Source organism: Poecile atricapillus, chromosome 4, assembly GCF_030490865.1.
Source record: "Poecile atricapillus isolate bPoeAtr1 chromosome 4, bPoeAtr1.hap1, whole genome shotgun sequence".
NCBI classification, from domain to species: Eukaryota; Metazoa; Chordata; class Aves; order Passeriformes; family Paridae; genus Poecile; species Poecile atricapillus.
Genome location: NC_081252.1, coordinates 43,526,763 through 43,551,755, shown reverse-complemented (window position 1 = coordinate 43,551,755; position 24,993 = coordinate 43,526,763). Strand labels below are relative to the sequence as shown.

General features: G+C 36.6%; 1 protein-coding gene across 2 annotated transcripts in view; it reads right to left on the bottom strand.

The window, feature by feature from the left end:
- The window catches only part of TENM3 (teneurin transmembrane protein 3), a 419,680-nt gene that overhangs the window by 322,348 nt on the left and 72,339 nt on the right, over positions 1 to 24,993 (bottom strand). For both annotated transcript variants that reach the window (XM_058837712.1, XM_058837711.1), the window contains exon 4: positions 2,496 to 2,798. In XM_058837712.1, coding sequence (XP_058693695.1) covers positions 2,496 to 2,727 — 232 coding nt within the window. In that variant the 5' untranslated portion in view covers positions 2,728 to 2,798. The remainder of the gene's footprint in view (positions 1 to 2,495; positions 2,799 to 24,993) is intronic.

The following is a 24,993-nucleotide window of genomic DNA, read 5'->3' as shown; positions in this document are numbered from 1 at the left end:
GTGGTTGGGTGCTGGAACAGGCTTCCAGGGAAGTGGTCACGGCACCAGCCTGACAGAGCTCAAGGAGCATTTGGACAAGACTCTCAAGCACACAGTGTGACTCTTGGGGTGTCCTCCACAAGGCCAGGAGTTGAACTCAGTGATCCTGATGGGTCTCTTCCAACTCAGAAGAGTCTATGATTTTATGATTTGAATGCCTTCACATTTAAGATACTTGAGAATCTTGCATAACTGCTCCAGTAACTTTCCAGCTGACACTGGAAATTTCATATTGTTGTTCTACACATGGCAAAAAGTGCAACACTGCTCATGATTAATTTTTTTAATTAATTCCCAATTAAATGTATTTGTTAAAGGTTGCCTTTTTTATTTACAGAATAATTTCTTGTTGAATTAGGAGGCTGTCAATTACACTGCCAACAAAGCCACATATCTCATACTATTTCTAGGCAGAGGGGAAAAAAATAACCCACAGGAAGCATCTTTTATATATTATTTAAAAACCTTTGAAATGACCTTGAGGACCTCTTCCACAAAATCCTTCCAATGCCAGAAGCTGTAAATTCTCAGTCAAAGATGAATCAAAGGAATATGTTACCTAAAACAAGCTCTTTATTACCTCACCCTATCAAACCTGCAGGTAGTCCCCAAAGGGGCAAAACCAGTCTGCAGTACAGGAAGCCAATAAGCCATACAAAAAGTATTGAAAGAGTAATGAGGAAAATTAAATGGGCACAGAAGGCAGTGCTGAGACCACTGAAAGGTGAAGAGGGTATTATCCATCCTAGACTGCCATTTTAGGTCTGTAGACAGGCAATTTATTGCATATTGGGCAATAGGTATTAGCTAAATATTGTGTGTTTTTCTGAAGAAAGTGAAAAGGAATGAAAATAAAGTCCCAGTGCACCACCATATGTGACATGCCAGACCACATAACTTCTTCCAGTTTGTTATTGCTATTTAAAAAAGAATAATATTCTAGTCATGCAACAGTTTATGAATTCATTAAATAAATGGTGCCTGTTCTGACATAATTTCATCCCTAGTACTAAGACAGTGCCTACAATACAGGTGTTAGAAAACTTCCTCTTGATTTTACCTCATTAAAGTAATGATTTCAAGGTGGCTAATGACTTAAAAACTAGAAAACAGTGATAACCTGAAGTTTCAACACATCACAGAAACCAAAAACAAACAGCAGAAAGTAGAGCAGCAGCAAGCCTCAGTTACATGTGCATAAGAGAAATATTTTTATTTCCCTTGCAAACATTAGTCGGCAAAGAAGTCAACACCATCTGCCCAGCTCTAATTTTAATGTAAAGTTATTCTAAATGGAACAGAGAAAAAACATCAATGGAGAAAATGATTTAGATATTCTAAAATTAAAACTAAGGACTGTCTCACCAGAAATACGATTTCTAAATCTACTTCTGTTTCTGCATAAAATAGGAGATAGCTTCAAACAGAAAACTGAGTCATAGGTTCACACAGCTCTTGGCCTAGAGCTTTATCCTTTTAGATAGCTGGGCTTCTGTACTCTACACATTTCATAACTTTTTTTTTTTCCTCTTTACATTATGTAGCCTAGTTGTGGAAATGTAGAAGTACTAATTCCAGACCCTACAGTTTTGAATCCAAAAGTGATGCATAAGTGCTGAACCGTAATTGTTGCTGAGTTCATTCACCCAGAACCCCTGAAATCTAAAAGGATCTCTTGGGATCATCTAGTCCAAGCCCTCTGCTCAAGCACAGTCAGCTGCACTAAGGTGCGAGGGAACTACGTTTAGTGAAGTTTTGAGCATCTTGATGGATATTGAGACTTCTCATGTCACTCCAGTCCTGAACTCAAAAACTCAACAGTGAGCTTTAGCAACCTATTACCATCTGGTTATATATCAGAGATAACCACTAAAAAAATCATCCAACACACCCAAATGCACAAATTGTGAACTAATGTACCTTAATCACTGAGCAGCACTCTGCTACTGCCTTTTTAAGCTAAAATATAAAAGTACTGAGCTAACAAATTATTTGTATGCTCATCCATACATACTATGTTTCCACAAATCTATTTGTAGGGCTTGGCCTTCATGGAACACTAGTATTTATTTACTTTTTATTAATTTTTAGACTATTTACAGTTTTAGATATACTGGAATGGCAAACTTTTGGGCAACCTATTAATGAGCCAAATAACTGGGGGGGTCTATTTTTAAATTGTAAGGCCTGAATGCTTCACACTTGATTCTGCAATATTGTCACTGACCCACTGCCCAACACAGGCCATTTACTTCCTGTCCATCATATGTTATTTATTCCAAAGATGGTACACAATGCTTCCCCATCTCTGTAAAACATTTATGGAGATACGAGAGAAGTGTACTATGTGTGTAGAGTATTACCAAAACTGATGAAACTGGCAAAGTAACTCTTCTGCAGCAAGAATGCCTTGGAACTAATGAGTCATACACCCTGAAGTCAAACATCTTGCCTACCTTGTCTGGTATACTCATCTGCTTCTCTGTGGACCAAATCTTTTACCCGGTTTCCATACAGCAACCTAGAGGAATCATGATCAAAAGCTTTCAAGGTTTCACTGGAGCTGTAAGACTTCTGAGTAGGCACTCTGCACTCCTCATTTTCTGCAGAAGAATTTGTATAGCGACGTTCCTTGTCCCGTCGGCTCTTTGTTAGGGAGCAATAAGGCCTACGTTCCTTCACATCCATACTTCATTCCTTCTCTGCGCACATCAGTCCGGCTTATTTGGAAGTCTTCTCTACATTCAGCTTACATTCACCTATAATAAAATTAGAAAGACAACCACATGTTACAATGATCTCTAATTGCTGTAATTGATCCCTAACTGCCTGGAACAGAAAGAAAGATCTGCTCAGCAATGGGTGAGAAGCACTTCTGTATCATTTGCCAAAGTTCCATGCATGAGCTACCCAGATCTAAAACATTAGCAGAAAAATTCTTGTGAAAAACATCAACACAATACTACTCATTTTTATACAACAGATTAAAAGATCAAAAGCAGAGAGTGATTGCAGCAGAAAATAGTAGTTTTTCATCTTCAGGAATATGTTAGCTCCCTAAGGTCTATCTGTAGGTAAGCTGGTTTTTTCTTTTTCTGAGAAACCAACATGCTTCAATAGTAAATACATCTTTCTGCTGCTACTTGGAAACCTGTAGTTTTAATTTTTGGGGTTTTATACCTTTTTGTATACTTTCTATAATTTTTACTGTAATTTCTATTCTAAGAAAATCATTCTCATCAGAGAACATGTACATATAATTTCATTGCAAGCCACAAAAAGAACAGAGGTGATGTGCAGGAAGGTTTATCCAAGCCAGTATATTTTATGTAAGCTGTGTTAGAAGGCAAGAAATCATTTGATTTGTAAATGACAGTCAGCAATAGTTTTTTTTCACCTCAAGTTTTTATGGAATATTACAGTAAGAATAATATTTCTATTACTGTTTATTTTGCTTTAATATTTTATTCACGTATTTTTCAAAACAAGACTCCTCAGTTTTCAAAACAAGATGTCTCAGTTTCATTTCTACTCTCAATCAAAATATCTACATTTCTGACAGAAAGAAAGCTTGGGAATTTTGCTTTTGTTTTCTAAAGAAAAGTGCTAAAATAAAGTTAAGAATATAATTTTTATCTTTAAACATCTGAGAAAGCATAAGCATATCACACAGCAACACATATTACAAAGCAACAGCAAATTCCATTTGCACTCTTTTCAGCAAAAATAAGGTTGCTTTATAACTCTTCACTTATTTAAACACTTAATATCAAACTAATTAGTCACTCTTTAAAATGTTTCTAGAGAGTATATACTTTACTACAGAGCCATAATTCAAATTTGTGAACAAGAGCCAGTCCTTTATCATTTTGTTTCACAATTTTCCAAAAAGTTTTTTGCATTTCTTGGCCTCTGTGAAGCTCAGTTTAGACTCAAGGATAAAGCTCCAAAGTCTTCCATTTAAGAAAACAATCTTCTGCTTTTATACTTCCAAATTTTAAGTGGTTAACTGAAATTTTTACATTATTAAAAAAAAAGTTTTTAAAACACAACAGTTTATTAAATTTATGACTGTTTACATGTTTGCATGCCCAGGTAGCACACCTTTCTAGCTTATATGAAACACTCAGATTTTATAACATTTGATTTACTAATAAATGCAAGTCCTTTCCAGGAAAAATTAGTTTACTAGACATATTATAAACTCTGGGTTTTATTAATACTAAAGTGAATTGTGATTTTTAAACATAATTATTAAAAAGTACACATGGGAATTCTTTAGTGGTGTATAAAGCCTATCTCCCCTTTCATCTAAGCATGTCAAGACTTTAAAGGGCCACTAATTCCTAGCGTCTCTGAACTGCACCATGGGAAAACTGACACACACTATTCACCATCAAAGAAGAAATAATTTTTATTTCTATCCAAGTTTCCAAAATCCTCTGTAATGTCAAAAAAACCCCCAAAACCAAAAAAAAACCAAAAAAACAACAACAACAAGAAAGCACAACAAAAGCCAAACCAACAACCCAAACTCTTACTTGCACAATACCAAGCTAAAATCCTTAAAGATTTAATCTATGCTGTAGCATGAAGAAGTACTGATCTGCTTCCCACGGAAGTCAATGAATTCAATAAAACTTCAAAAAGCATTTCTCTGGATTATCTATTGCCTCTCCAGGCAAAGAATGAAAAGGTTAAAAAAATGCAAGCTGTTTAACAGCACCACTTTATGGAGACACTTCAGCAGTGATTATCCTGCCAGAATAATGAGGACTACTGGATTATTTGTGGGCAGTTTTGAAAAAAAACTAAAGTAACAACAAAGCAAACCTTTCAGGTTTTAAGAATGTGGTCTTTTTGAATCTAGCATTATACAAAACACCTGTTTATTTTCAGCAGCCTTTAACTTAAAAAAATTAATAGTATCTCTCAGCAAATCTTAGTAAACCTCATCAGGCTTGTGTCTTTGAATTTATCTAATCAGTGAATTAATACACATATTTAAAAGAAGACAGAATAAAAGCTGTCTTAAAGATCTGTCCATAAATAAATGTTCTTTACTGTGATCCGACAACAAGCAGAAAGGGAGAACACAAATACTTTTGTAGAACACAGAAACAAGTAACAGAATTAATGTTTAAGTAGGGTAAGTCAGCAGTGACAAAAGGAGACTTGCAGATGGCTTTACTAGATCTTTACTTGTCCTGTTATGCATCACCCCTTCTTTTTCCCTAGAAAACAATTCTCACACCCAAATGAGAGAAGTATTTTCCATTATTGAGAAAATTATTTTAATGAAAAACCAAACTGTCATTTACTACATCTACTCAGCTTCTTTCTTTGAAAGATCACTACTAAAATACTAACAAGATTTCCATTCAAATCTTCACAGATTTAAATGAACCACTGCTGCACAAATTTGATCATACTTCCTTTTCTTCTTTTCTTCTGTTTCATATAACATTAAAGTTGCATCTCAGGGTCTTGGCGAGGATAGCCAAATGCACAGCAACTAATTTATAAAATCAGATTAAAATCTTAAACCAAAGAGAATTAAATTTATTTTGTGATGTATTATAAAGCACTTGCCTTCATCTGCAAGGAATTTTTGCCCATATGTCAATATTTATGGTCTATCAGGTTGCTTCACCCCAACTAAATGAAGTAATTTTCATAGAGCAATATTTACAGAGCTATTGAACTACTAACACACTCACAAAAAGATGTCAGTTCAGCCGTGCTGCAGACTGCTGCATGCATTATATTGCAATGCTAATGTCAAACGGCCAGAATGAACTGCAGAAAATAATAAAAAAAAATTTCATTGGTGCATTCCACTACTTCAAGTTTCTGTTTAATATTTTTGAAAGTATAAATACTGAGGATGCTCATCTGTGTCACTGGGCATTGGGGTCTCCCATGACCTCTTCAGTGATCCCTCCAGTGCTGGGGGCTCCTGGCTGAATTTCACAGGAGGGTGTTCACTGATCACATGGCTGACATGTCAGCTCTCATACAGTCATGCTCAGCCCAGCTCTATACACAGCTTAGCTGAACGCAGACTCAGAATCTACTTTCCCAGTCTCACTCCAAATTTTAAGAACAGCTTGAAACCATGAGATACCCACTTTAAAATTAATACTTAAATATTTCTTTCAACTTAACTTAGAAGGAAAGAAGTAGAAGCAGAGAGACAATTCTTGTTGTGAAAAGGTCACTGGGATCAAAGAGTTCATTCCCTTATGTGTCAGGCTACATTGTAGACCTCTGCCATCATTATTAACCCCTTTAGCACAATATTTAATTACCAAGTCTGATAAGTTATGTGCAATTAATAATTAGAACAAATAAACAATCAAAATTTCTTCTTTTATTTTAAGTGTTGTAGAGACACCAAGTGTAAACACTAAAACAGAGCACAAGGCATATTCACATGAGTGTCAAAGCTACCACAGAAGCTTCAATGACTGATGTCTCACACACAGACAAAGCTGACTGATGTCTTACACTGCATTTAAAACTTACCAGGAAAGACTTTCATCAGTTTCTCTTATTGCAACATGAAATAAAGTCAATGTAGTGAAAAAAAAACCGAAACAAAACAACCAAATAAATTACAGTTACTTAACTTTTTTCAATAAAAATTCCTTGATACTTAAATTCTACATTGCAACACAGAAAATACTACAGACATTTTTTAATTGGTAAGATGCAAAAAAGGCAAAGTGTTATTCAAAAGACCCCAGTCCAACTTTAGCATGCCTGCAGGCATTTAAAATGTTCTGGAAAATTATTGCATTTCATTCAACACCTTGAACTCTGAGCTCTCAAAGGGTTGTTACAGTTTGGCAGCAGGATGGCAATCATGCCTAAGGTACACAGTGCTCCCTCCCCACCTCTCACTTCGAGAAACTTCTCCCAGCATTAAACATGATTCAATGAACATCAATGTGCCTGTGAGTCTAATATACCTCTGTATTTTATGTCCTTTGATATCTAAAGATCTACAGAAGCATGAAATAGTAAACAGGTAAGAAATAAAACATGTTTGGTGCCAAAATGACAAGATAATTGTATAGAAAAAATGATGTCACTGTTTGGGTTGATTTATGGATCTACTATAGTCTCTTTCAACATCTATAACCATTTTAGACACCTCCAAACATATAAAGCAAAACTGGAATTAGTTCTAAGAATAACGAGAGTCATTAATATATACAGAGCTGGAATAAAAAATGTTCAGAAATGGAAAGATAAAATTTGTACATTTCTCTGTTACAGGGCTACAGTAAGAGTTTGAAATACAAGGAAGCACAAAGGAAATCTCTTCTCCTCAGTCTCAAGGAGAAGCAGCAGCAAGGAAAGCAGCATGCTGTTGGAGCAGAGCCCTTCTTCCCTCCCAAGGCCAGCAAAACTGAGACAGGGAAGGAACTTACATATTACATATCACAAACTTCCCTCCCAACATCTAAATCTAAAAACTTAGGCATTCCAAAGAATCATAGTATTCCTAGCTGCATAAACCTATATTACTATTGAATTATTGTTGTTTTTCTTATTTCCATTATTACAAAGAATCATTGATCCTTCCACATCGACTCCTAGGTGAAAGCACAATCTGAACACTTAGATGGGGACCAAATCTGCTTTCATGATTCTAGATAAACACAAGCAGTACAAGAACCCTGAGATTTCTAGGAGAAGAAGCAGGCTTGAACTTCTGTCTTGAATAAGAGCAGAGGATTCTACAGGCTGTGAGCTAAGACAGTGCCTATTCTCAGCATTGACAACAGCTGCTGAAAATAGCATCTAAGTAGTGCTGTTTGATAGATACATGTCTGCAAGTGCCATTATTTTTATTTAATAATAATTTCCTTTCTACCTGTAATTGTTGACCAGGTAAAACTAATGTAAATATTGCAGTAGTTACAAATTGCACTAGGTATAATATTTAACAGCCTCTTAATAGCAGAAGAACAAAGCAAAATTAAACTGATACATGTTAACTAGTAGATTAAAAAGTTTAGGTAAATATGCAAAAATTAAGAAAATCATCTGTCCACAAAAAAAACCTTCACAATTTGCACAACTAATCACCCATAAAACCTATTACAAACAAATACTAAGAAAAACTCAAAAAGCATAAAAGAGTGATGAAATTTCCACTCCAATGGCTGATAAAGTGAGATATGTCAGAAATCAACTGAGCTGGAAAAATGACACTTTGAAGAGGTGCTTAGGATGATCTGTAGCCATGGTGTGCCATTAGTCAAACTGATGACTCTTAATACATGGACATTTCAGGTCATCATATCTAGAAACTCACTTCTTAATATAAAAAGTCTGTTTTCCAGTGTAGAAATTAGAGAGAATACATCCCAAGTCAGCCTTCCTAAGGGGGAGTGAGAAACAGATGGCCTTTCAGACAGCTCACAAACTAAAATTTAGAAGAAACCTCCTTAACTCACTAACTAATCTTATATTTTAGAATCAAATTAAATCAAAGAAACAAAAAATCCCAGAAAAAAACCCTAAAAAAACACACATGCAAAAAAAAGTGTAATTAGTCAAATAAAAATTATTTTGCATTTTTCTGCGTCAGGGGAACAGAAGACTCATATCCACCATCACAACAGGATGTAATGTCAATATAAAAGATACTTTACATAGTTTATCTAAAAATCTTAACTACATCAGAGACAGAATAAACAACAAATAAATGTACTTTATGTTCAGTACAGAAGTTTCTTGCAATAGGAGTCAGGAAAATCAGCCAGATAAAGAGCTCTGCAGCATCCTGGTCAGTCACAGAGACTGACGTTTGTAGAGCAATATTGGTGCCATTACTTAAAATGGAAATCCTAGGGAGCTGAAGGAAAGAGGGAAAGAACACCTCATGCTTTCCCTCACATGGGCAGAAAGATGTAATGATGGAGTCAAGGGAGCACTTCTCAGGATTGCATTTTCTTGGGAGGTTATGAGGACCATACAGCAGCAGTTGAGATGGAGCTACAGCTATTTCTGCATGCCAGAAGCCCCTCCACAGCAAGGCTACAAACCTTGGGACAAAACAGAAAATAACCCCAAGCTGGGGGTAACAGATGCAGCCTGGGGCTGTGCTGGTTATTCAGTCACCAAGCAGGCTCTGCAGAAAACCCATAGCTTGCAAGGAGGGAGGGCTGAGACATTGGACCAACTGGAACAGACTCTTCAGAGGAACTCGGTACAGGGTTACACTGACAGTTTCTGTTCCTCCTTTAGGAGAATGGTTTGCAGGAACCATTCCTGCAAACTGTCATGAACCCTGATTTTGAGCAGAAGCATCTATCTCTAATTTGGGGAATTTGTATAAAAAGTGTTTTATCTGAAAGGGCTGAAAAAGCTAAGTGAGAAAGGGAACATGAAGATCAAAAGAGTATAATAATATGGTGTGCTCCTTTAGTAAAAAGAAGGGTGAGAATATGAGATGAAAAGACAGAGGGAAAGGAAGACAAAGCAGAAATGCTGCAGTATGAAGAAAAAATTAATAAGAAAACAATCTCAGGACAAAGTGGAGAGAGAAGCACTCAGTAGCACTCATTATGGCACCACTGGGAAAGAGAAGTGACACAGCAAACCTAGCAAGAGAAAAGAATTTAAAAGAAAAAACAAGTGGAGAAAGAGAACAAAGCAAACTTCAGAAGGGAAGAACTTTGTGGCTCATTTACTTCAGCACAAAGTAATAAACTCATAGAGTCGGCACTGGGCAATTCATTACTCAGCAGCAATTAAAAAGGCCCAAGTACTTCCCTCTACTCCTTTAAACTTGAAATTCATTCTTTATGCCATCATCCCCTTCCCTTCTCATCTTTTACACACTCTTTTCCCGTCACTGTGTTCTTACTCAACCTATCTAAATGGTATTCTAATGTATGCAAGTATAATTCCTTCTTGAATCACGTCTCCCAAATCTTCTTTTGCACATGCTCAGAGCTCTTCCACAGAGTCCTATTTTGTTGTGGAACAAATCTACAGAAATCTAGGGATTTTTGAAATTAAAGTAAGTGGGATGGAGAATTTGAGAAGAACAACATATAACAAACCATGAACAGCAGCAAAGGTGCTACAAGTCTCCAAGCAGGGAGCACAGCATAGTCATTTCTGCACTTCTGTTTGGAGAACAAAGCTATCAGTATGTCAGCTTCACTATCCAAACAGGCTGTCCATCATTCAAGTCCCCCTTCAACAACTCAGAGTTAATTTCAAACAATTTGACAGTAGTGAGGTTTCAAAAACAACACACCTCTCAAGTCACTATAAGGGAAATGAAGTATATTACATGTGACATGCAAGAGCTGGGCATACAGTCACAAGGCTGAGCTGAAAATATTACTGTGAAGGTGTCTGGAAATGAAAGGAGGACCTGAGGAAATTGTAACAAGGCTGTCATTGAGGATACGGGGGAGAGGGAAGAAAAAGTATAGCTAAGTGTAGTTGCTGAAGCTGCTGCTGTGGTTGCATGACATAGGATATACATGCAGCATCAGCCGTGGTTTCCAGGTACAGCTTCTCACAGTGAAAACTGAAATTCCACGTGAACACGAGACATTCACAAGATTTTTCTTTACAATATGAGAGGTAACCAGATTTTTAAGTCCCAATGTCATTATGATGAGGATACTCTTGCAGCCTGGTAACCTGGAGAATTACTTAGTGACTCATCTCTATGAAGAATAACTAGTAAGATTTTTAAGGCATACTGACAATTGTTTTAATGCTCAAGAACTCTGTTTTCTTCAAAATTATCCCCTTGCCCCTCTGACTTTCTCAAATAGCAACAAATCAAAACCACACAGAAACAAACAAGAAAATTCCCAAACATAATGAAAAATTCCTACAGAAACAAGGACTCTACATTCATACTGTCACAACATTCACTTACTAATCCTAATGCAGTAGTGTAAATTATTTACAATTGCCGCCATAAGATGTAGAAAAGCACTGTTTAACTTGATTATGTTCACGTTAGCAATCTCTACTACTGTATTTAACTATCCCATCTATTCAGATGGTATCAGCTGTTATGTGTTCCTCTATACTCCCCAGGTTCCTGCTTCCCTCTCTGTACAAGCTGTGTCCTCTTGTCACAACCTCTAATTCTCTCTTCTTTAGCACAATCCAACATCAGCAGACAGTAAAGGCTGGAGGTTGTTTGCCCTGCTGGATCTCTTCCTTTCTGTAATCCCTGTTCTAACTCTCTTTCAAAGCATCCCTTTCATTGCATCAGATTTTTAGCCTTACCTTAAAGGTCATACAAAAACTTTTTGTCCTGTAATCACCCCATTCCACTCTTACCTCCCAGATTTTGTCTCCAGTTTCAACAGAACTAAGACTTTGATTAGGGCAAACAAAAGAATAATGCGTTTTTAAAATAAGTTCTTTGGCTACCTATGTGAGACAAAAAATTTCCCACAGTAATTAGCAATTGTGTTCAAAGGACCACATTGCTCTCTGGAAGTGTCCACACAACCTACTCTAGCATGACCCTACCTGACTGCCAACCAAGATCCTCTCTCATAACTACTTAAAGAACAATTAACCCTTAATAATGCAAAACCTCCTTCAGGAAGCTGGGGAACTAGGACAAAGGACTACCTCCTGCTGCCCTCCTCTTTCCCTGGTGTGTGTTACCTGTAAGGCACCTGGCTGTGCTTCCACATCCTGCCAAATTTCAGCTGTGAAGATGAAGCTGACCTGCTGCTGGAGAGCCCAGTGACAGCACCTGCACTCACAGGCCACAGAACTAAGTCTCAGCTTTAAAATATGCTTCACTGCCAAATGATTCCAGTTTTGCAAAACAAGCACAAGCTTCTACAGGAGCTACTGAGCACCTTCATATTATGCTTTTGGAGGAAGTTGCTTCTTTAAATCCTTTAAATTACCACTTCATGTAACACTCAGAACTTCTCAGTACACACATTGATTAAAAATCCTTCTAATTAAAGTAACAATTTACGTCAGCAACAGATCTGAAGTTGACCTTTAAAGAATGGGCCATATCTATCGTTAACAACATAAATGAAAATTTGGTCTCCAAACACATGGACAATTAACTGTAACTGAAAAATGAAAATATTACTCAATTAACAACCAAATCCTTTTAGATCCAATAGGAGTTTGTAGAGCAGCTCCATAGCTCAGTCACACCAGAACTAAGCAATATGTAATTGTATCTCTTATCAAGAAAGTTTAGCGAGCAGAGACAAGGAATAGACAAGACAAAGCCAGGAATACTGGAGGCTTCCATTCATTTACAGGATACAGAAGGCACAAGCAGAAGAAGGAAGAGAATCTTTCCTACAGTGACAGTCAAGATGCCTCAGACAAGCCCATATGGACTACATGGGTGGATGAGCAGGTAGTTTAATTTGTATCCTGTTTCAAATATTTCTAATTCCTTTTCAATATGAAACAAAGTGGAACATCCATTTTTTTAATGGCCTTATACTTAAAATGAAACTACTTGTGATTTTCTTATTCTATATTTAAGGACAATAACAGCAGTTCCAGTATAGGTACTTCCAAGCATTAGCTTTTTGTTGAATTGTCTAAATACTTGAGATAATTCTATGGGAATAAAAAGAGGGCATGAGATGCATGAGAAGATAGGGTCTAGAAACTGTCTTGATCTACAGAATGCAGTTGAGGGGCTTATGTCCCTCCTAAACTGAAGAACTCTAGAAAAGTAGGAAGGAAATCCAAGGTGAAGTTCTTAAACTACATTAGCTATGTTCAGAAGAATTTGAAAACTTTTAGAATTGATCCTGAGGGGTGGTCCAGGACTGAAGAAATGCAGGCATTAGAAAAAGAAGGAAACCCCTTACATCTGCACCTGAACTTGGTGGCATCAAAGTTTTGTCTCTGTATTTGCACAGCTCAAGAACATGCTTAAAAATGCAGTACTTAGAGATCTGGTCTGTACTATAAAATTCTGGCAGCAGAGTTGAATTTACTAGAAGTCATAGCTTAAGCTAGCAAAATCTATTGTGCAGATGCAGCGATGCTGACAGAAGAGTGCACTTTTAAAACCACTGATGTAGATAAGCTCTGAGACTGGAGCCTTTCTGATTAATATCATAGGCTCTTAACGCACCCAGGTGAAAGGATGAGCACACCCAGCAGGGTGAATGAAGGGGTTCAGACTGCTCAGCTATCATTTCTGGACATACTCATCTTCTGGGGAGGGCTCATTCAGCTGGGAACAACGAATGTGCTACTCCACACCTTCGATTCATACCCAGCCTGCCTGGCAGTGCTGCACTGAGCAGCCGCGTAGGGTTAGCAATACAATTTTTGTGTTGAAGTTAATTGAGGCTTCCAAGAAGCAACCTTTAGAAAGAAAAAGATTTAACAGGTGTTCTTTGCTGGGTACTGAGAGAGTTTCTCTTTCATATGGAGGAACAGGAGAGATAAAGGAAGTCTTAATATTCCTTCTTGTCATTTGGGGTGTCCAAATAACTGAATAGAAGTATATGTAATCAGAGAATTCTTAAATACACTCAGCAAGCAGTGCAAACAAAACCCAGAAAAAAGACCACAGCTGTAGCTGAGAAAGACAGACTTGTACAGAAAGTTTGAAATATATCATGGAGACTACAGCAAAGAAGGTAAGAGATTGGAAAGTTAAGAGACATTTTATAGCTCTGTGGAATGACTAGACATATACCATCAGATCTTATCCCATTTGCAGCTCATAATGCTTAAAAAGGTTAATTGAACATTACAAAGCTAGTGAAATGTGTATTTATATGCATACATATAAAAATAGCTGTTTTATATATATATGAATAAAACCACCAATGAAAGACATGCTATGGGGAAAGTATTACTAGTAGTATTCTCCTAAATCTAAAACAACAAAACCCACTATGTAGCTAACCTAAGTCAAGACAGCTTGGGAAATGAATATATGTACCTAATCTAACTCCCCTTTGCTCTCAGCAGCTTCATATTCCAAAACACCAAAATGCTGATAAATTGTCTCTTCACGAACTTATGGTAAAAGTGACCAAACCAAGACCACCAGGGAGTATTGGAGAGACAAACCAGGAATGTTCTTATACCTATGTAAGTTAAGTTTTTCAGTAGTCTCTCTTCTATCTCCTCTGAAGAATAACAGGAGATCCTCCCCATCAAAAAAATAATGTGTATAAATTTTTAAATATGGGTTCCAAAGCCATTAGTAAAATGTGCAAAATACCATTGAGGAGAAAAATTCTATGTTGGTTTTGGACTTTGAAGCTAGAAAAACATAAAATTAATTGCCTCAAAATTCCTTTTATCTATTTAGTCAACTAAAATAAAATTTATTATAGGAACAAACCCAGCATCACTAAAAATACTGAAATGTTGATAATTATGTATTGTTCTGTATTTCCTTACCTGTTATTCCCTCAGGGCTATGTTCCTCTGTACCTAACACAGAAATTAGAAGCTTTTGGCAAGGGTGCCAGATTTATCAGGGGCTGCTGCAGAGAAACACTGTCTATGAGCAAGTCAAAAACATTGCTGTGACTCTGCATCTTCCATCTCCGATTTAAAGCATTTATTTACCTTTCACAAAAACATGGCATGAACAGCAAAACCATTACAGGATGGTATATGACTCTGATTTAAGAGCACTCACTGTCCTGCAGAATTATGAAATTAGAGATCATGCCACAGTGATTCAGGAACAGCTACAGTATAAGAAACTAATGAGGTAATACCTTTCCTTACCTCACCAGGATATCAGTCCTGAACACTTGCACAGACCAGTTCAGTCTGTGCCATGCTTGAGACAGGACACAATATAGTTTCCTTAGAAAGCAGTCTGCCAGTCTCAATTTCTGAATTCAATTGAATTTCTGAATGCCTTATCCATAAATCATGAAGCAGGTTGGCTTCATCAAACTAGACATAGTTCAGAGTCACAAAGTACCATTTGCCAGAATCCTGGTGATAAAATTCTAGAATCTGGGTCTTCATGCAACCATAGGAAAAAAAAATACTTGTGAGGCTTTTGAGGGAGTCTATGTTCTCCCTATGGACTGAAGATGAAACAAACTGGATTTGGCAGATGCTTAAAAGAAATTCAGTTAAAAACTTATTTAAAATAAAAGAAATAGCATAAACAAGAAAAACTGTTATTTTAAAGAGCAAAATGAGGAACAATAGTAACTGTAATAGTCATCCCTTCCCTCCTCTCCCCTTTGCAAAGGTTCTCATTCAAACACTCATCCAAAATGACCAGCCCTGGATCCTAGCACTCTGCAGCCTAATGGGCCTGAGCCCCCCATGGATAATCTCACCCCTCTCCTGCTGAAGCTGGGTCGTGGTGCAGCACACAGAGTGGTTCTGAGGCTGGGGGAGCAACAAGGAAGGATCTGATAGGGTTTGGAGAAAATGGGCAGTACAGCATTAGCTTATTGTATCTTCTTTGCTTTAGCATTAAAAAAAGGACCTTTTTAGCCAGATTTTATTAAGTTTCTGAGCTACAACAATGACTTCAGTCAGTCTGTTTTGAGTGCATTTGGTAGTGTTGACCGACACAGTTCTCTCAGACAGAAAATACAAGACAGATGCTCATGATTTCAGAAAGCTTTAATCTAATTTTATTTCTATATATGAAGTAGCATAATAAATAGGATTCTTGTCAATGCTGGTGAAAGGCCAGAGGCTTTGCACTGACTGGACAGCACAAGGTCTCAAGAGCTGTCTGGGCTCGTCTTCACCTGTCTGGTTTTAACAGTTGCCAGGTGCTTGAGCCATTATTGCCTGGCCTGACCCCAAAAACACAGAGGGAACGTCTGCCACCCTGTAGAAATAGTCACTGGGTAACAGGAAGAGCCCTTTCTGTCACCTGAGGCTGGGGAAGGCTTTGAAGCAAACCTTAAAACCCAGACTGGGGCCTGATGCAAATAAAGCAGGCTACAAAAAAGTCTATAAAAACATCAAGATGCCAGACCCACTGTGAACACCGTGCTCTCTGCAGTGAAAGGCACACAATGCCGGTGACTTCATGGAATCACCTCCCCACCTGCCATTTTATTTCCACCCTCACGACCCAGAGGAACAAAAATGGCAGGCACTTGGAAGTTCTGTTTAACACTCTTAAGTGTATTATTATAGATACTTATATGTTTTTATACATTCTATGGAATGTAACAATGTTAAAATATTAACTGGATCACTAGGAAAGTCTCAGTTCATTATCTATAGCATGTGCCTTTCAAGTTAAGAAGATTCAGAATGAATCTACAAAGCACACTTTCACATCTGCAAGGAACAGTTTTTAAAAGCAAAGAGAACTGTAAAAGCTTTTGAAGATTTTTAAAAATTTGGCTTCCTGAGAAGTGCAGACATTAACTTTCCGGTCCCTTTGCACTGCTTTTCCCCTACTTTTTCCATATGCAAAACCTTTGTCTTTAGTATCTTGCAGTAGAGAGTAACAGTGAGAATGGATGCAGCCACACAAGCTCTCATTTGGGCAATAGCATCTGACTGATGAGAGATGTGTAACAGGACACTAATGACATGCTAAATCATGGCATAATAATTACACACTGCATCCAAGTTCCTACTTTCCAGTTTTATATTTTTCAGATAAGCATCAATATTACAGAATTCAAAAAGGAGAAGAAACTTTAGAGAATATGTTACTAAATTTGACCCGTTAAAACAAAAGAATTTTAAAGACTGTATCATTAGAAGCTACCAATTTTGAGGAAACTATAAACAGGCTGCATTTTAGGTAGGCAAAGCTATTCATAACATCAAGAAAAGCATTACCTTCCACTGCGTATCAGTTATAACCAAGACAATCTTACTATCTTTGTTTCAAGTTCATTTTGCTATTATGGATATTAATTCATTTGTTTAGATAAATGGGTAATTTGTATATCTAGTAATTACATTATGGGTCAAAGGCCTGCTTTATTACTAATACTAATCAACTCATTGGGATTACTCACTGAAACAGCAAACCCTTTTCACTGACGTTCTTTGTTCCATTACTGCGTAAGAGCTGTGATTAATATTAACCTTTATTTCAACACTGATCCTTACAAAATTCAGAAGAAAATATTCTCTTTCTCGATTCTTTTGAAGAAAATGCTGTTTCTCCCACAGATCTTAAATACCCAAATTCCCAGAGACTGTTTTGTGAAATGAATCCTTTGATGAGCTTCAGAATAAGGCATTTTAACAAAATACTCAACCCCGTCTTGATAGTCTGCTGCTGCCACCGTTGCTAACGATTATAAGCTTCCAGTACTGTGAATAATTCAGAAACTCATCTGTTCCATTCAGTGTAAAGACAATGTTGAGAGAAAAAGGCCACTTTTTTCCCTCTTCCAACCACTGACTTATGTATCCCAGCACTGGTCTGATCGCATGATACACCTAGTGTTTGACATGCATCCCCTGACAGCTTCTTAGCAGCAGTTAGTCTGTTTAGCTTAGACTCCAGAAATAATAGGAGCACAAAGGACAGACAAGTTTCTGCAGTTATACACACACTAGCAGCACTCATGTTTGCAGTGGCTCCTTCAGATACTCCTTGTACAGTGGGCCTAATGTCAAATTTAAAATAGACAGATGCCAGCAAATGTATTGTAACCAGGCAATCTGGTACTGATGCACAGAAGCAGTGGTACTTGATAAACATTTCTTAAACAAAAACATGAGCAGTATGATCACCTGTTTCCCAAAGACTAATGATTGAAAACACACTGCTCCAAGCCTTTTTTGAAACACCTTTAAATTCAGTTCGACTTCCTTTTTAATCTTGTGATTAACAAGGACATGGAAGGCTGTCAATATACACATACAACATGCAGTTTTACTTGAAAACAGTATCTGTCTGAGCAAGACAGACTCATGCAACGTAGTATTTAAGGGATTAATCACTGTTTACTTGAAACTTCTCCTCCCTTCACATAAATAAACCTTTTATTTTCCCAAGCAAGCTTACTTTAAGTACATAAGCAAAGCATTTTTGTTATAGTGAATATTTCATCTTTCAAAGAAGATGAGTTAAAACTCAGACATTGTACTGAATGCATCCACATGCACTGACCCACAACTTTGTATTTAACCATGAGAAATGCTACAGTATCCTTTGACCCTAAATATTTTTTACCCATCTCTTTCATTCTCTTCTTCCTTTGGCTGAAATCAACCCAATTGTCAAGGAAGATGACCACCTAAATGCAAAGGAAAGGTTATGACATTCCTTAAATAAAAGGTAAAATCTATAAAAAACCCCAACAAACAAAAAACTAACCCACTCCATAAATCCTTAGTGTTCAAATAAGGTCTAGCAGGTCATGGTTTGTTACCTGGCATCTTTCCCCCGTTTCCTTCTTCCTCACCAAATAACTTTAGATACATCCCAATGTCAAATTTGGTCTCCCGGTTTTGCTGAAGGATTTTTCAATGTCTTGATCAATGAACTCCTCTCTCAGGCTTCAGCAGAAAGAAGAGCAGCACTCTACTCTGAGGAAAGCAACCTTTGTCCCAAGTGTCCTTCTCTCAGAACCACCTCCCCAAACAAGGCTAAAAATTATAAATTAAAAAAAAAATTTAAAAACAACAACAAACAAAAAAGCAAACAAACTCCCCTGTGTTTGAACTTACTTATAAATTTTGTTTTAATGCTTTCTTGAGAGAAAATACCACAAACAGGTATTTGTCATTCTGACAGCAAGACAAAGCCTCTGTTTCAAATTTAAAAGCTCCCTATCTCAAGTCTATTGAGACTATCACAAGCATGCCAAAGAGTCAAAAATGGTTATAAACTTCCCACCTTAAAAATGCTGCCTGTCTGCTATCTCCCACTGCAAACATCCTGTGCAAAACTGAGTAATCCAGACAGTCGTAAAGCAATTCTTGATCATTTTTACGGCCATCTCCGCATCTCTCAAAAAAAATTACAATACTACCACGTGAAGTTTTGGATTATGACAGGTACTAAAAGATTCTAATCAACATGCAAGCTCCTTTGCACAGGAGGAAAACAAGATATTCTTTTTTGTCTGCTAAAGAGAGCAATTCAAATACCTGTTTTGTTCTCTTGGTAGCATTTACATATCTATTTATTCTAAATGATACAGCAATTTTAAGAGAAGGATTTTTTTTCCTTCAGACAGGCATCCTGCCTGAACATCCCACATACAGAGAGAATACTGGGGATTGTTAGGCTGCTATTCTACTGATTAACAGAGCAGCTACTGCACTTGCAAAGGGGAATCAGATGAACAGCTGATCATGAAAGGCAGCTGCAGGCTCTCCTTAGCCACATGATCTACAGAATCATGGAGTCATTCAGGTTGCAGAAAACCTCTAAGATCATTGAGTCCAACAGTTAAGGTACTGTCAAGTCCACAATAAAAACGTGTCCCCAAGTGCCACATATGCATTCTTTTAAATACCACCAGGGATGCTGACTCAACCACTTCCCTGAGCAGCTTCTTCCAGTTCTTGACAACCCTTTTGATGAAAAAATTTGTCCAAATAACCAATCTAAACACTGCCTCTGCTCAGCACAGCTTAAAACTTGAGGCTATTGCTTCTCATCTTCAACACACTTCAGCAGCCTTAGAAGCCAGCTTGACTCTTCAGGACAAAATACTTCCCCAAAGGCCACAACAGAGTAAGGTGACCAGCATACAGAAGATATATGTAGAAATTTATACCACACATTCAGCAAATTATTGCAGCTATTTAGCTTTTATGAACAAGAGACAAAAAGAGCATGATATAGAGCTCAATATAGACTATATTCAACTCATCATTAGGCAGAGTAACTCCTATTTACATTAAGATTTTTAGCTAAGAAATTGAAATAACTCCCTTATTCCAGTGTTTTGTCTCAAGGCAGTATCAACCAATAACATCACTATGCTCTGTAAAATTGCTGGTGATTTTCCATGTTGGAAAGGAAGTCAAAAGTTTGGGTTCCTTACACATCTGCTGGTGAAGAGTGAAAGAAACCAGAGCAGCAGAGCAAAAGAGGCAGTTAATTCAAATTAATTTATACCATTAGGTTTACCTGTCCAGTTCAGAGCCCTGTCCTCTGGGCTGCTGTGATCTGTGATGAACACAGATAAGTAGTGCTTAGGAACATGGATTTTATTTTTTTTTTCTGAATTGATTACCAGCAGTAATATTCAAGGCATACCATATTGAAAAGGAAGGCAAACAAAAATGGAGAGCTAAGGATTTATCTTCAGCTGTAAACAAGAAATACCAACTGGTATAATGACTGCCATGTACAATACATTCATCGTGTTATATGCCGCACAAGTATCAATGCAAATTATACTAAGAAAAAAAATAAAAATCAATCAAATATTTCTAAATTGTTGTTAAAACACAGCCAGAGCATACAACAGAGTTATTAATGTAAGACTATCAATTCTGATACATTTTTTACATTTTTGTATTTAAGTTATTGCCTGAGTCCAAGAAACATCTAGGAAATATATACACAACTGTCTGTAACAAATCAAACCAATTAAAACATATCAGTTTAAGGTTCATTCCTAAGTGTAGAAGTAACATGAAAACAGAGATGAATGACGGAAAATACCTACATGAAAGATTTCTATTGTCACCAACTTTAAAGTTTGTAAGCTCTGTGAATGTATTAGCAATATAAAGTCTTAAAAATATATTTGTATTTGTTACTGATGAGATTCCCATTGCCTCCTCCTAATATGTTCATACTGTGAATTGTGTGCTAAAAACCAGAAGAATTTCCACAAATTAATTGCTCGCCTCTAAGATCATTAAACATTACTGGTAGCAGTAGAAAACACTGTTCATTAGTTTTTATTGGCGGGCAAAGTAAGGAGGAAGAGGGCACTATAGTCCAGAGTCAGAGGAAAACAAGCATTAGATGACAAAAATGATAACAAATGTATTTTTTGGAGTGTGTACACAGCCATACACCACTAAACCCACTACCACTTACATATATACTTAATCTTACTACTTTGAAGGGTCTAATGTCTGGAACAAAATTACACATACATTTCTCAAGGTCACACATGTGTGAGTCAGGCTATCACTGTGAAAAATTTGTTTTTCTTGTTGAATGATTTACAGTCCAGTATCCCAATTTTAAGTAAGCTTTGACAACTCACCTTAGAGTGATTAGTCAGGATCTCAGAATTTGTGATTATTTAAAAAACACCCTGTTTGAAACATACTCTGCGGGATCTATAATTACCAAAGCTGTTTCTTTCATAATTGTCTCCCATAATAATTTACAATCCACATGCAACTATGTGTTGTTTACAAAAAAATTCTTGAACAGAATTGTAGGAAAATGTTGAACCCCCCCTAGCTGCTCAGGTTCCTAAGGTGCTTCTCAAGAGTTTTCCAAACGTACTTCTTCATGACAACAAAACAAACTTTGTAGACAGCAAAGATTAGGATTTATTGCAAATTTTTAATTTTCAAAAGATCTATTATAAACTGCATAAAGAACACATAATAGCAAGCTTATTTAGTGTAAAAAATACTTGTCAGTGAAGTTCCATTGGTGTGTAATGCGCTGAGACCCATGTTTCAAACAGAGAGAACAATCACAAATCACACCATTCACTAAAAGATGCAATGTGTAAAATATGACTTGAAGAACTGTCTTGGGAAATGTAAACTATTTAAATATATAAACATTTACCTTTATGTGCCAAAAAAACCCTTCTCTTCCAGTCTTGGAATCTTTACCAATTTATATACCGTCTTCACTGATTTTTCTTGCAGCAGAAGCTGGAGGAAGCAGAGTTTCCCCCCTTTCCTCCACAGCAAGGTCAAGGAAAGCATAGGTCAAGGTTTGCTAGAAGCCAGAAGCCCCAGAGCCAAGCTCACAGAAAAGGGGCTGCCAGCACTCTCTCTTCCTACAGCTCTTCTCACTCCATGTATTCTCCAGGTTTCACTACTAACTACTGAATTTAACTCAGGTAAAGAGCACAAAGATTTCAGGCATACATTACAGATGCAGAACCCAATGGATTTGTTAAGAAGGTGGCTTTTGTTTAAGGGTTGCTGAGTTCAGTATCCCTCACTACTTGCTACATAAAGCTTGTTCAGTTTACAAAAATGTATGCTTTCTCATTAGTGATCTCCAAACTTCCCTTTCTCTTCAAGGCAAATGATCTGAATGAACCCATTTTGATCATATTCTGAGAAGATTAACACCATGGGTTATAGCTACCATGTCTCATCTTGCAGGGAGAAAAGGTGACTTTTAAGGTTTTCTATCAGCTTCTTGAAAATAAAGTTGAAGACCAGACCAGTCACCTGGTCCTGAGTATTCTGGGTAATTGGAAAAATTTACAACTTTCTTCCTTCATTCAGAATCTTTTGATCAGCAAAACAACAAATATTTTACAATGTTTATCTTGGAAGACCTTCTAAGATAATAATATTACCTTAGGAAAATCTACTTCGTCCTTACAACAACATTCCTTAAAAAAAAAACCAAACCTCACAAAAAGGAACAATAACATAATTGAAAGGAGGCACAGGAATTTTTTTCATGCCTAATTATCTTCTAACCCTTCCAAACTGAAAACTATTTGAGAATATTAGGAAGTCATAAGTATGTAAATACAATAATGCACAAGCAAAATGATCAACTAATGGGTAAATCTGAATTCATCCCGTGGAAGGATTTTTATTTTTTTTCCATTGACTCAAAAATTTGATAATACTTGAGAATAATGTTCTGGAGACTTCTGCCAGACAGCTGCCCTGGAGACAAGATGTTCAGATCTTAGACTCCAAAGTAGCTCTGTAGATCCTTGAATTACAATGATCAAATTCAGATTTTTAAAAGTAGCAGTAGTTGTCAAAAAATGGTAAAAGTACTGTTCATCCATACATACACACAAGAAATACATATAATACTCTGTTGATACAGTGGAGAATACTCAAACTTCTGATTTGACACATTTTTACAGTTCTCTCTCTTCTAGATTTGTCAAATTTCTAGAACATTTTCTTATAGAAGTAAAATTAACATGACAAAGACATTTGATAAAGTTTCTTCCAAAATAGGCTCCAAAAATTTAAGTTGGTGTGGTGCAATGGGAGAAATATTCTCAGAGAGAAAGCAACAGACAAATGATAGCCAAATGGGGTACAAATGAATGTTTTCTCTATGGAGATTGGTCCCACAGAGTTATGCTGAGAAAACACCAACCTGAGACTGAAGATGTAACTATTCACTGTCTCTTACAACTAAAGAAATTGCAATTTCTTCATACCTCTTCACATTTGAGTACAGAAGGAAGCAGAATAACAAACCAGCTGAATGCTTGGCCTAACCAGTACCTTTGTTCTTACACCTTTGAAGTAGCACAAGCTACAGCATTTCTTAATTCAAACTGCAAAAAGGCCACTGCCAAATGCGGTAGCCTTTTTCCTTTCTACCCAAGCCACACATTTGCAGTGTGTTATGAAGCAGCTGTACACCAGGATGAGAGAGAAAATTAGCTGACTGATTTTGCTGGGTTTGTCTTCCATGAGTTGACAGGAGCAGTGTATGAAGGGGGGAAAAAACCCCTGATTTCACACCCTCACTCAGAATAAGGTTTTGTCCTGTGAAAAATTTCAAGATATGCAAGTAGCAAGCAGGTGGTTGGGAAAAAAACAGTTGAAAATGGAAAATTTCTTAACTTTGACCTTTTTGTAAGGAGATTATAAATATATTTTTTGCAAGCTCCTCAACTCACAGTGGGTCACTGAGCGGAAGAGTTTCCCCATGCTGAATACCAGAGCTGGTGTGAGGAGTGAAGAAAATGGCACAGCTCAGGGAAAGGTCTCTTTTGGGGGTGGACAAGTTATATAGTTTGGTTCCTTACACACCAGAACATATAAAAGAGTGAACACGGTTAAATATTCCATTAAAATTGTTCATAATAGTCACAAACCACTAACTTTTCTGTATAAAGTCAGGAAAATTAATGAAGACTAGAATATAACTGAAGAAAATTTGAAAACCTATAGGTAAATGAAGACTATTCACCTGCAGAAAGTATTTTGTTTAGCTTTAAAGCATATTTACCTAACACACAACGTTGCTGTTTTTTACAGTTGTGTATTGCTCATTATTTGAGACATACAGAATAAAAATAGGTATCCACTGAAAAAATATTTCCATCCCCACACTTCCAAAGTAAAATCTACTGCTTGTAACCTCTTCATAATAGCTGACTCTTCAAATCTAATTTTTTGCTTCAAATATTTATCAAATCTTATGTTCACAGATATTGTTCTAAAGAAATCACTTTCATATTAAACGTTTTTATTTACAGCAACTTCTGTAAAGCCGAGAATTTTACAAGGAATATATTGATTCTGAGATAATAATAAATGGAAGCTGTGTTATCTACGTAGATTTTTCTCAGAAATAGGATCAAGTGATGAAGTAGTGTTGTGATATGTAAAGGTCACTTCCTGGCAGATCAAATCAATCTTAATTTTGAGAATGGTGTAAGATTAAAAAAACCTTCAATTTCTACGTGCTGGATTCTTATCAATACCTAGCTTGAAAGAGCCAATCATAACTGTAGCTCTAATTAAGATATTTTGATGAATTCACTGTATTAACTCCTGGTCCTAAGATAGAAAACTGTGCTGTGAACAGTCTGTTTGCAGCAAGGTTATCTTTCTACTCAGATATATTCTGTCTCCACATCTATCCTAGCTCCATTATTTTTTCCAGTATTGTACTATTTTTACTACTAATAGAAAAACTGCACGCATTAAAATAAAATTAAATAAAAAAATAAGTAATTAGAAAATCCTATTTGCATTTGGATTTAAACTATTTTACAGTATTCTGCAAAGTGCATCTTGAACTCAGAGAGAGAGTTTAAAAAACAAATCTTTAAGCTTAAAAGAAAAATTCAGTACAAG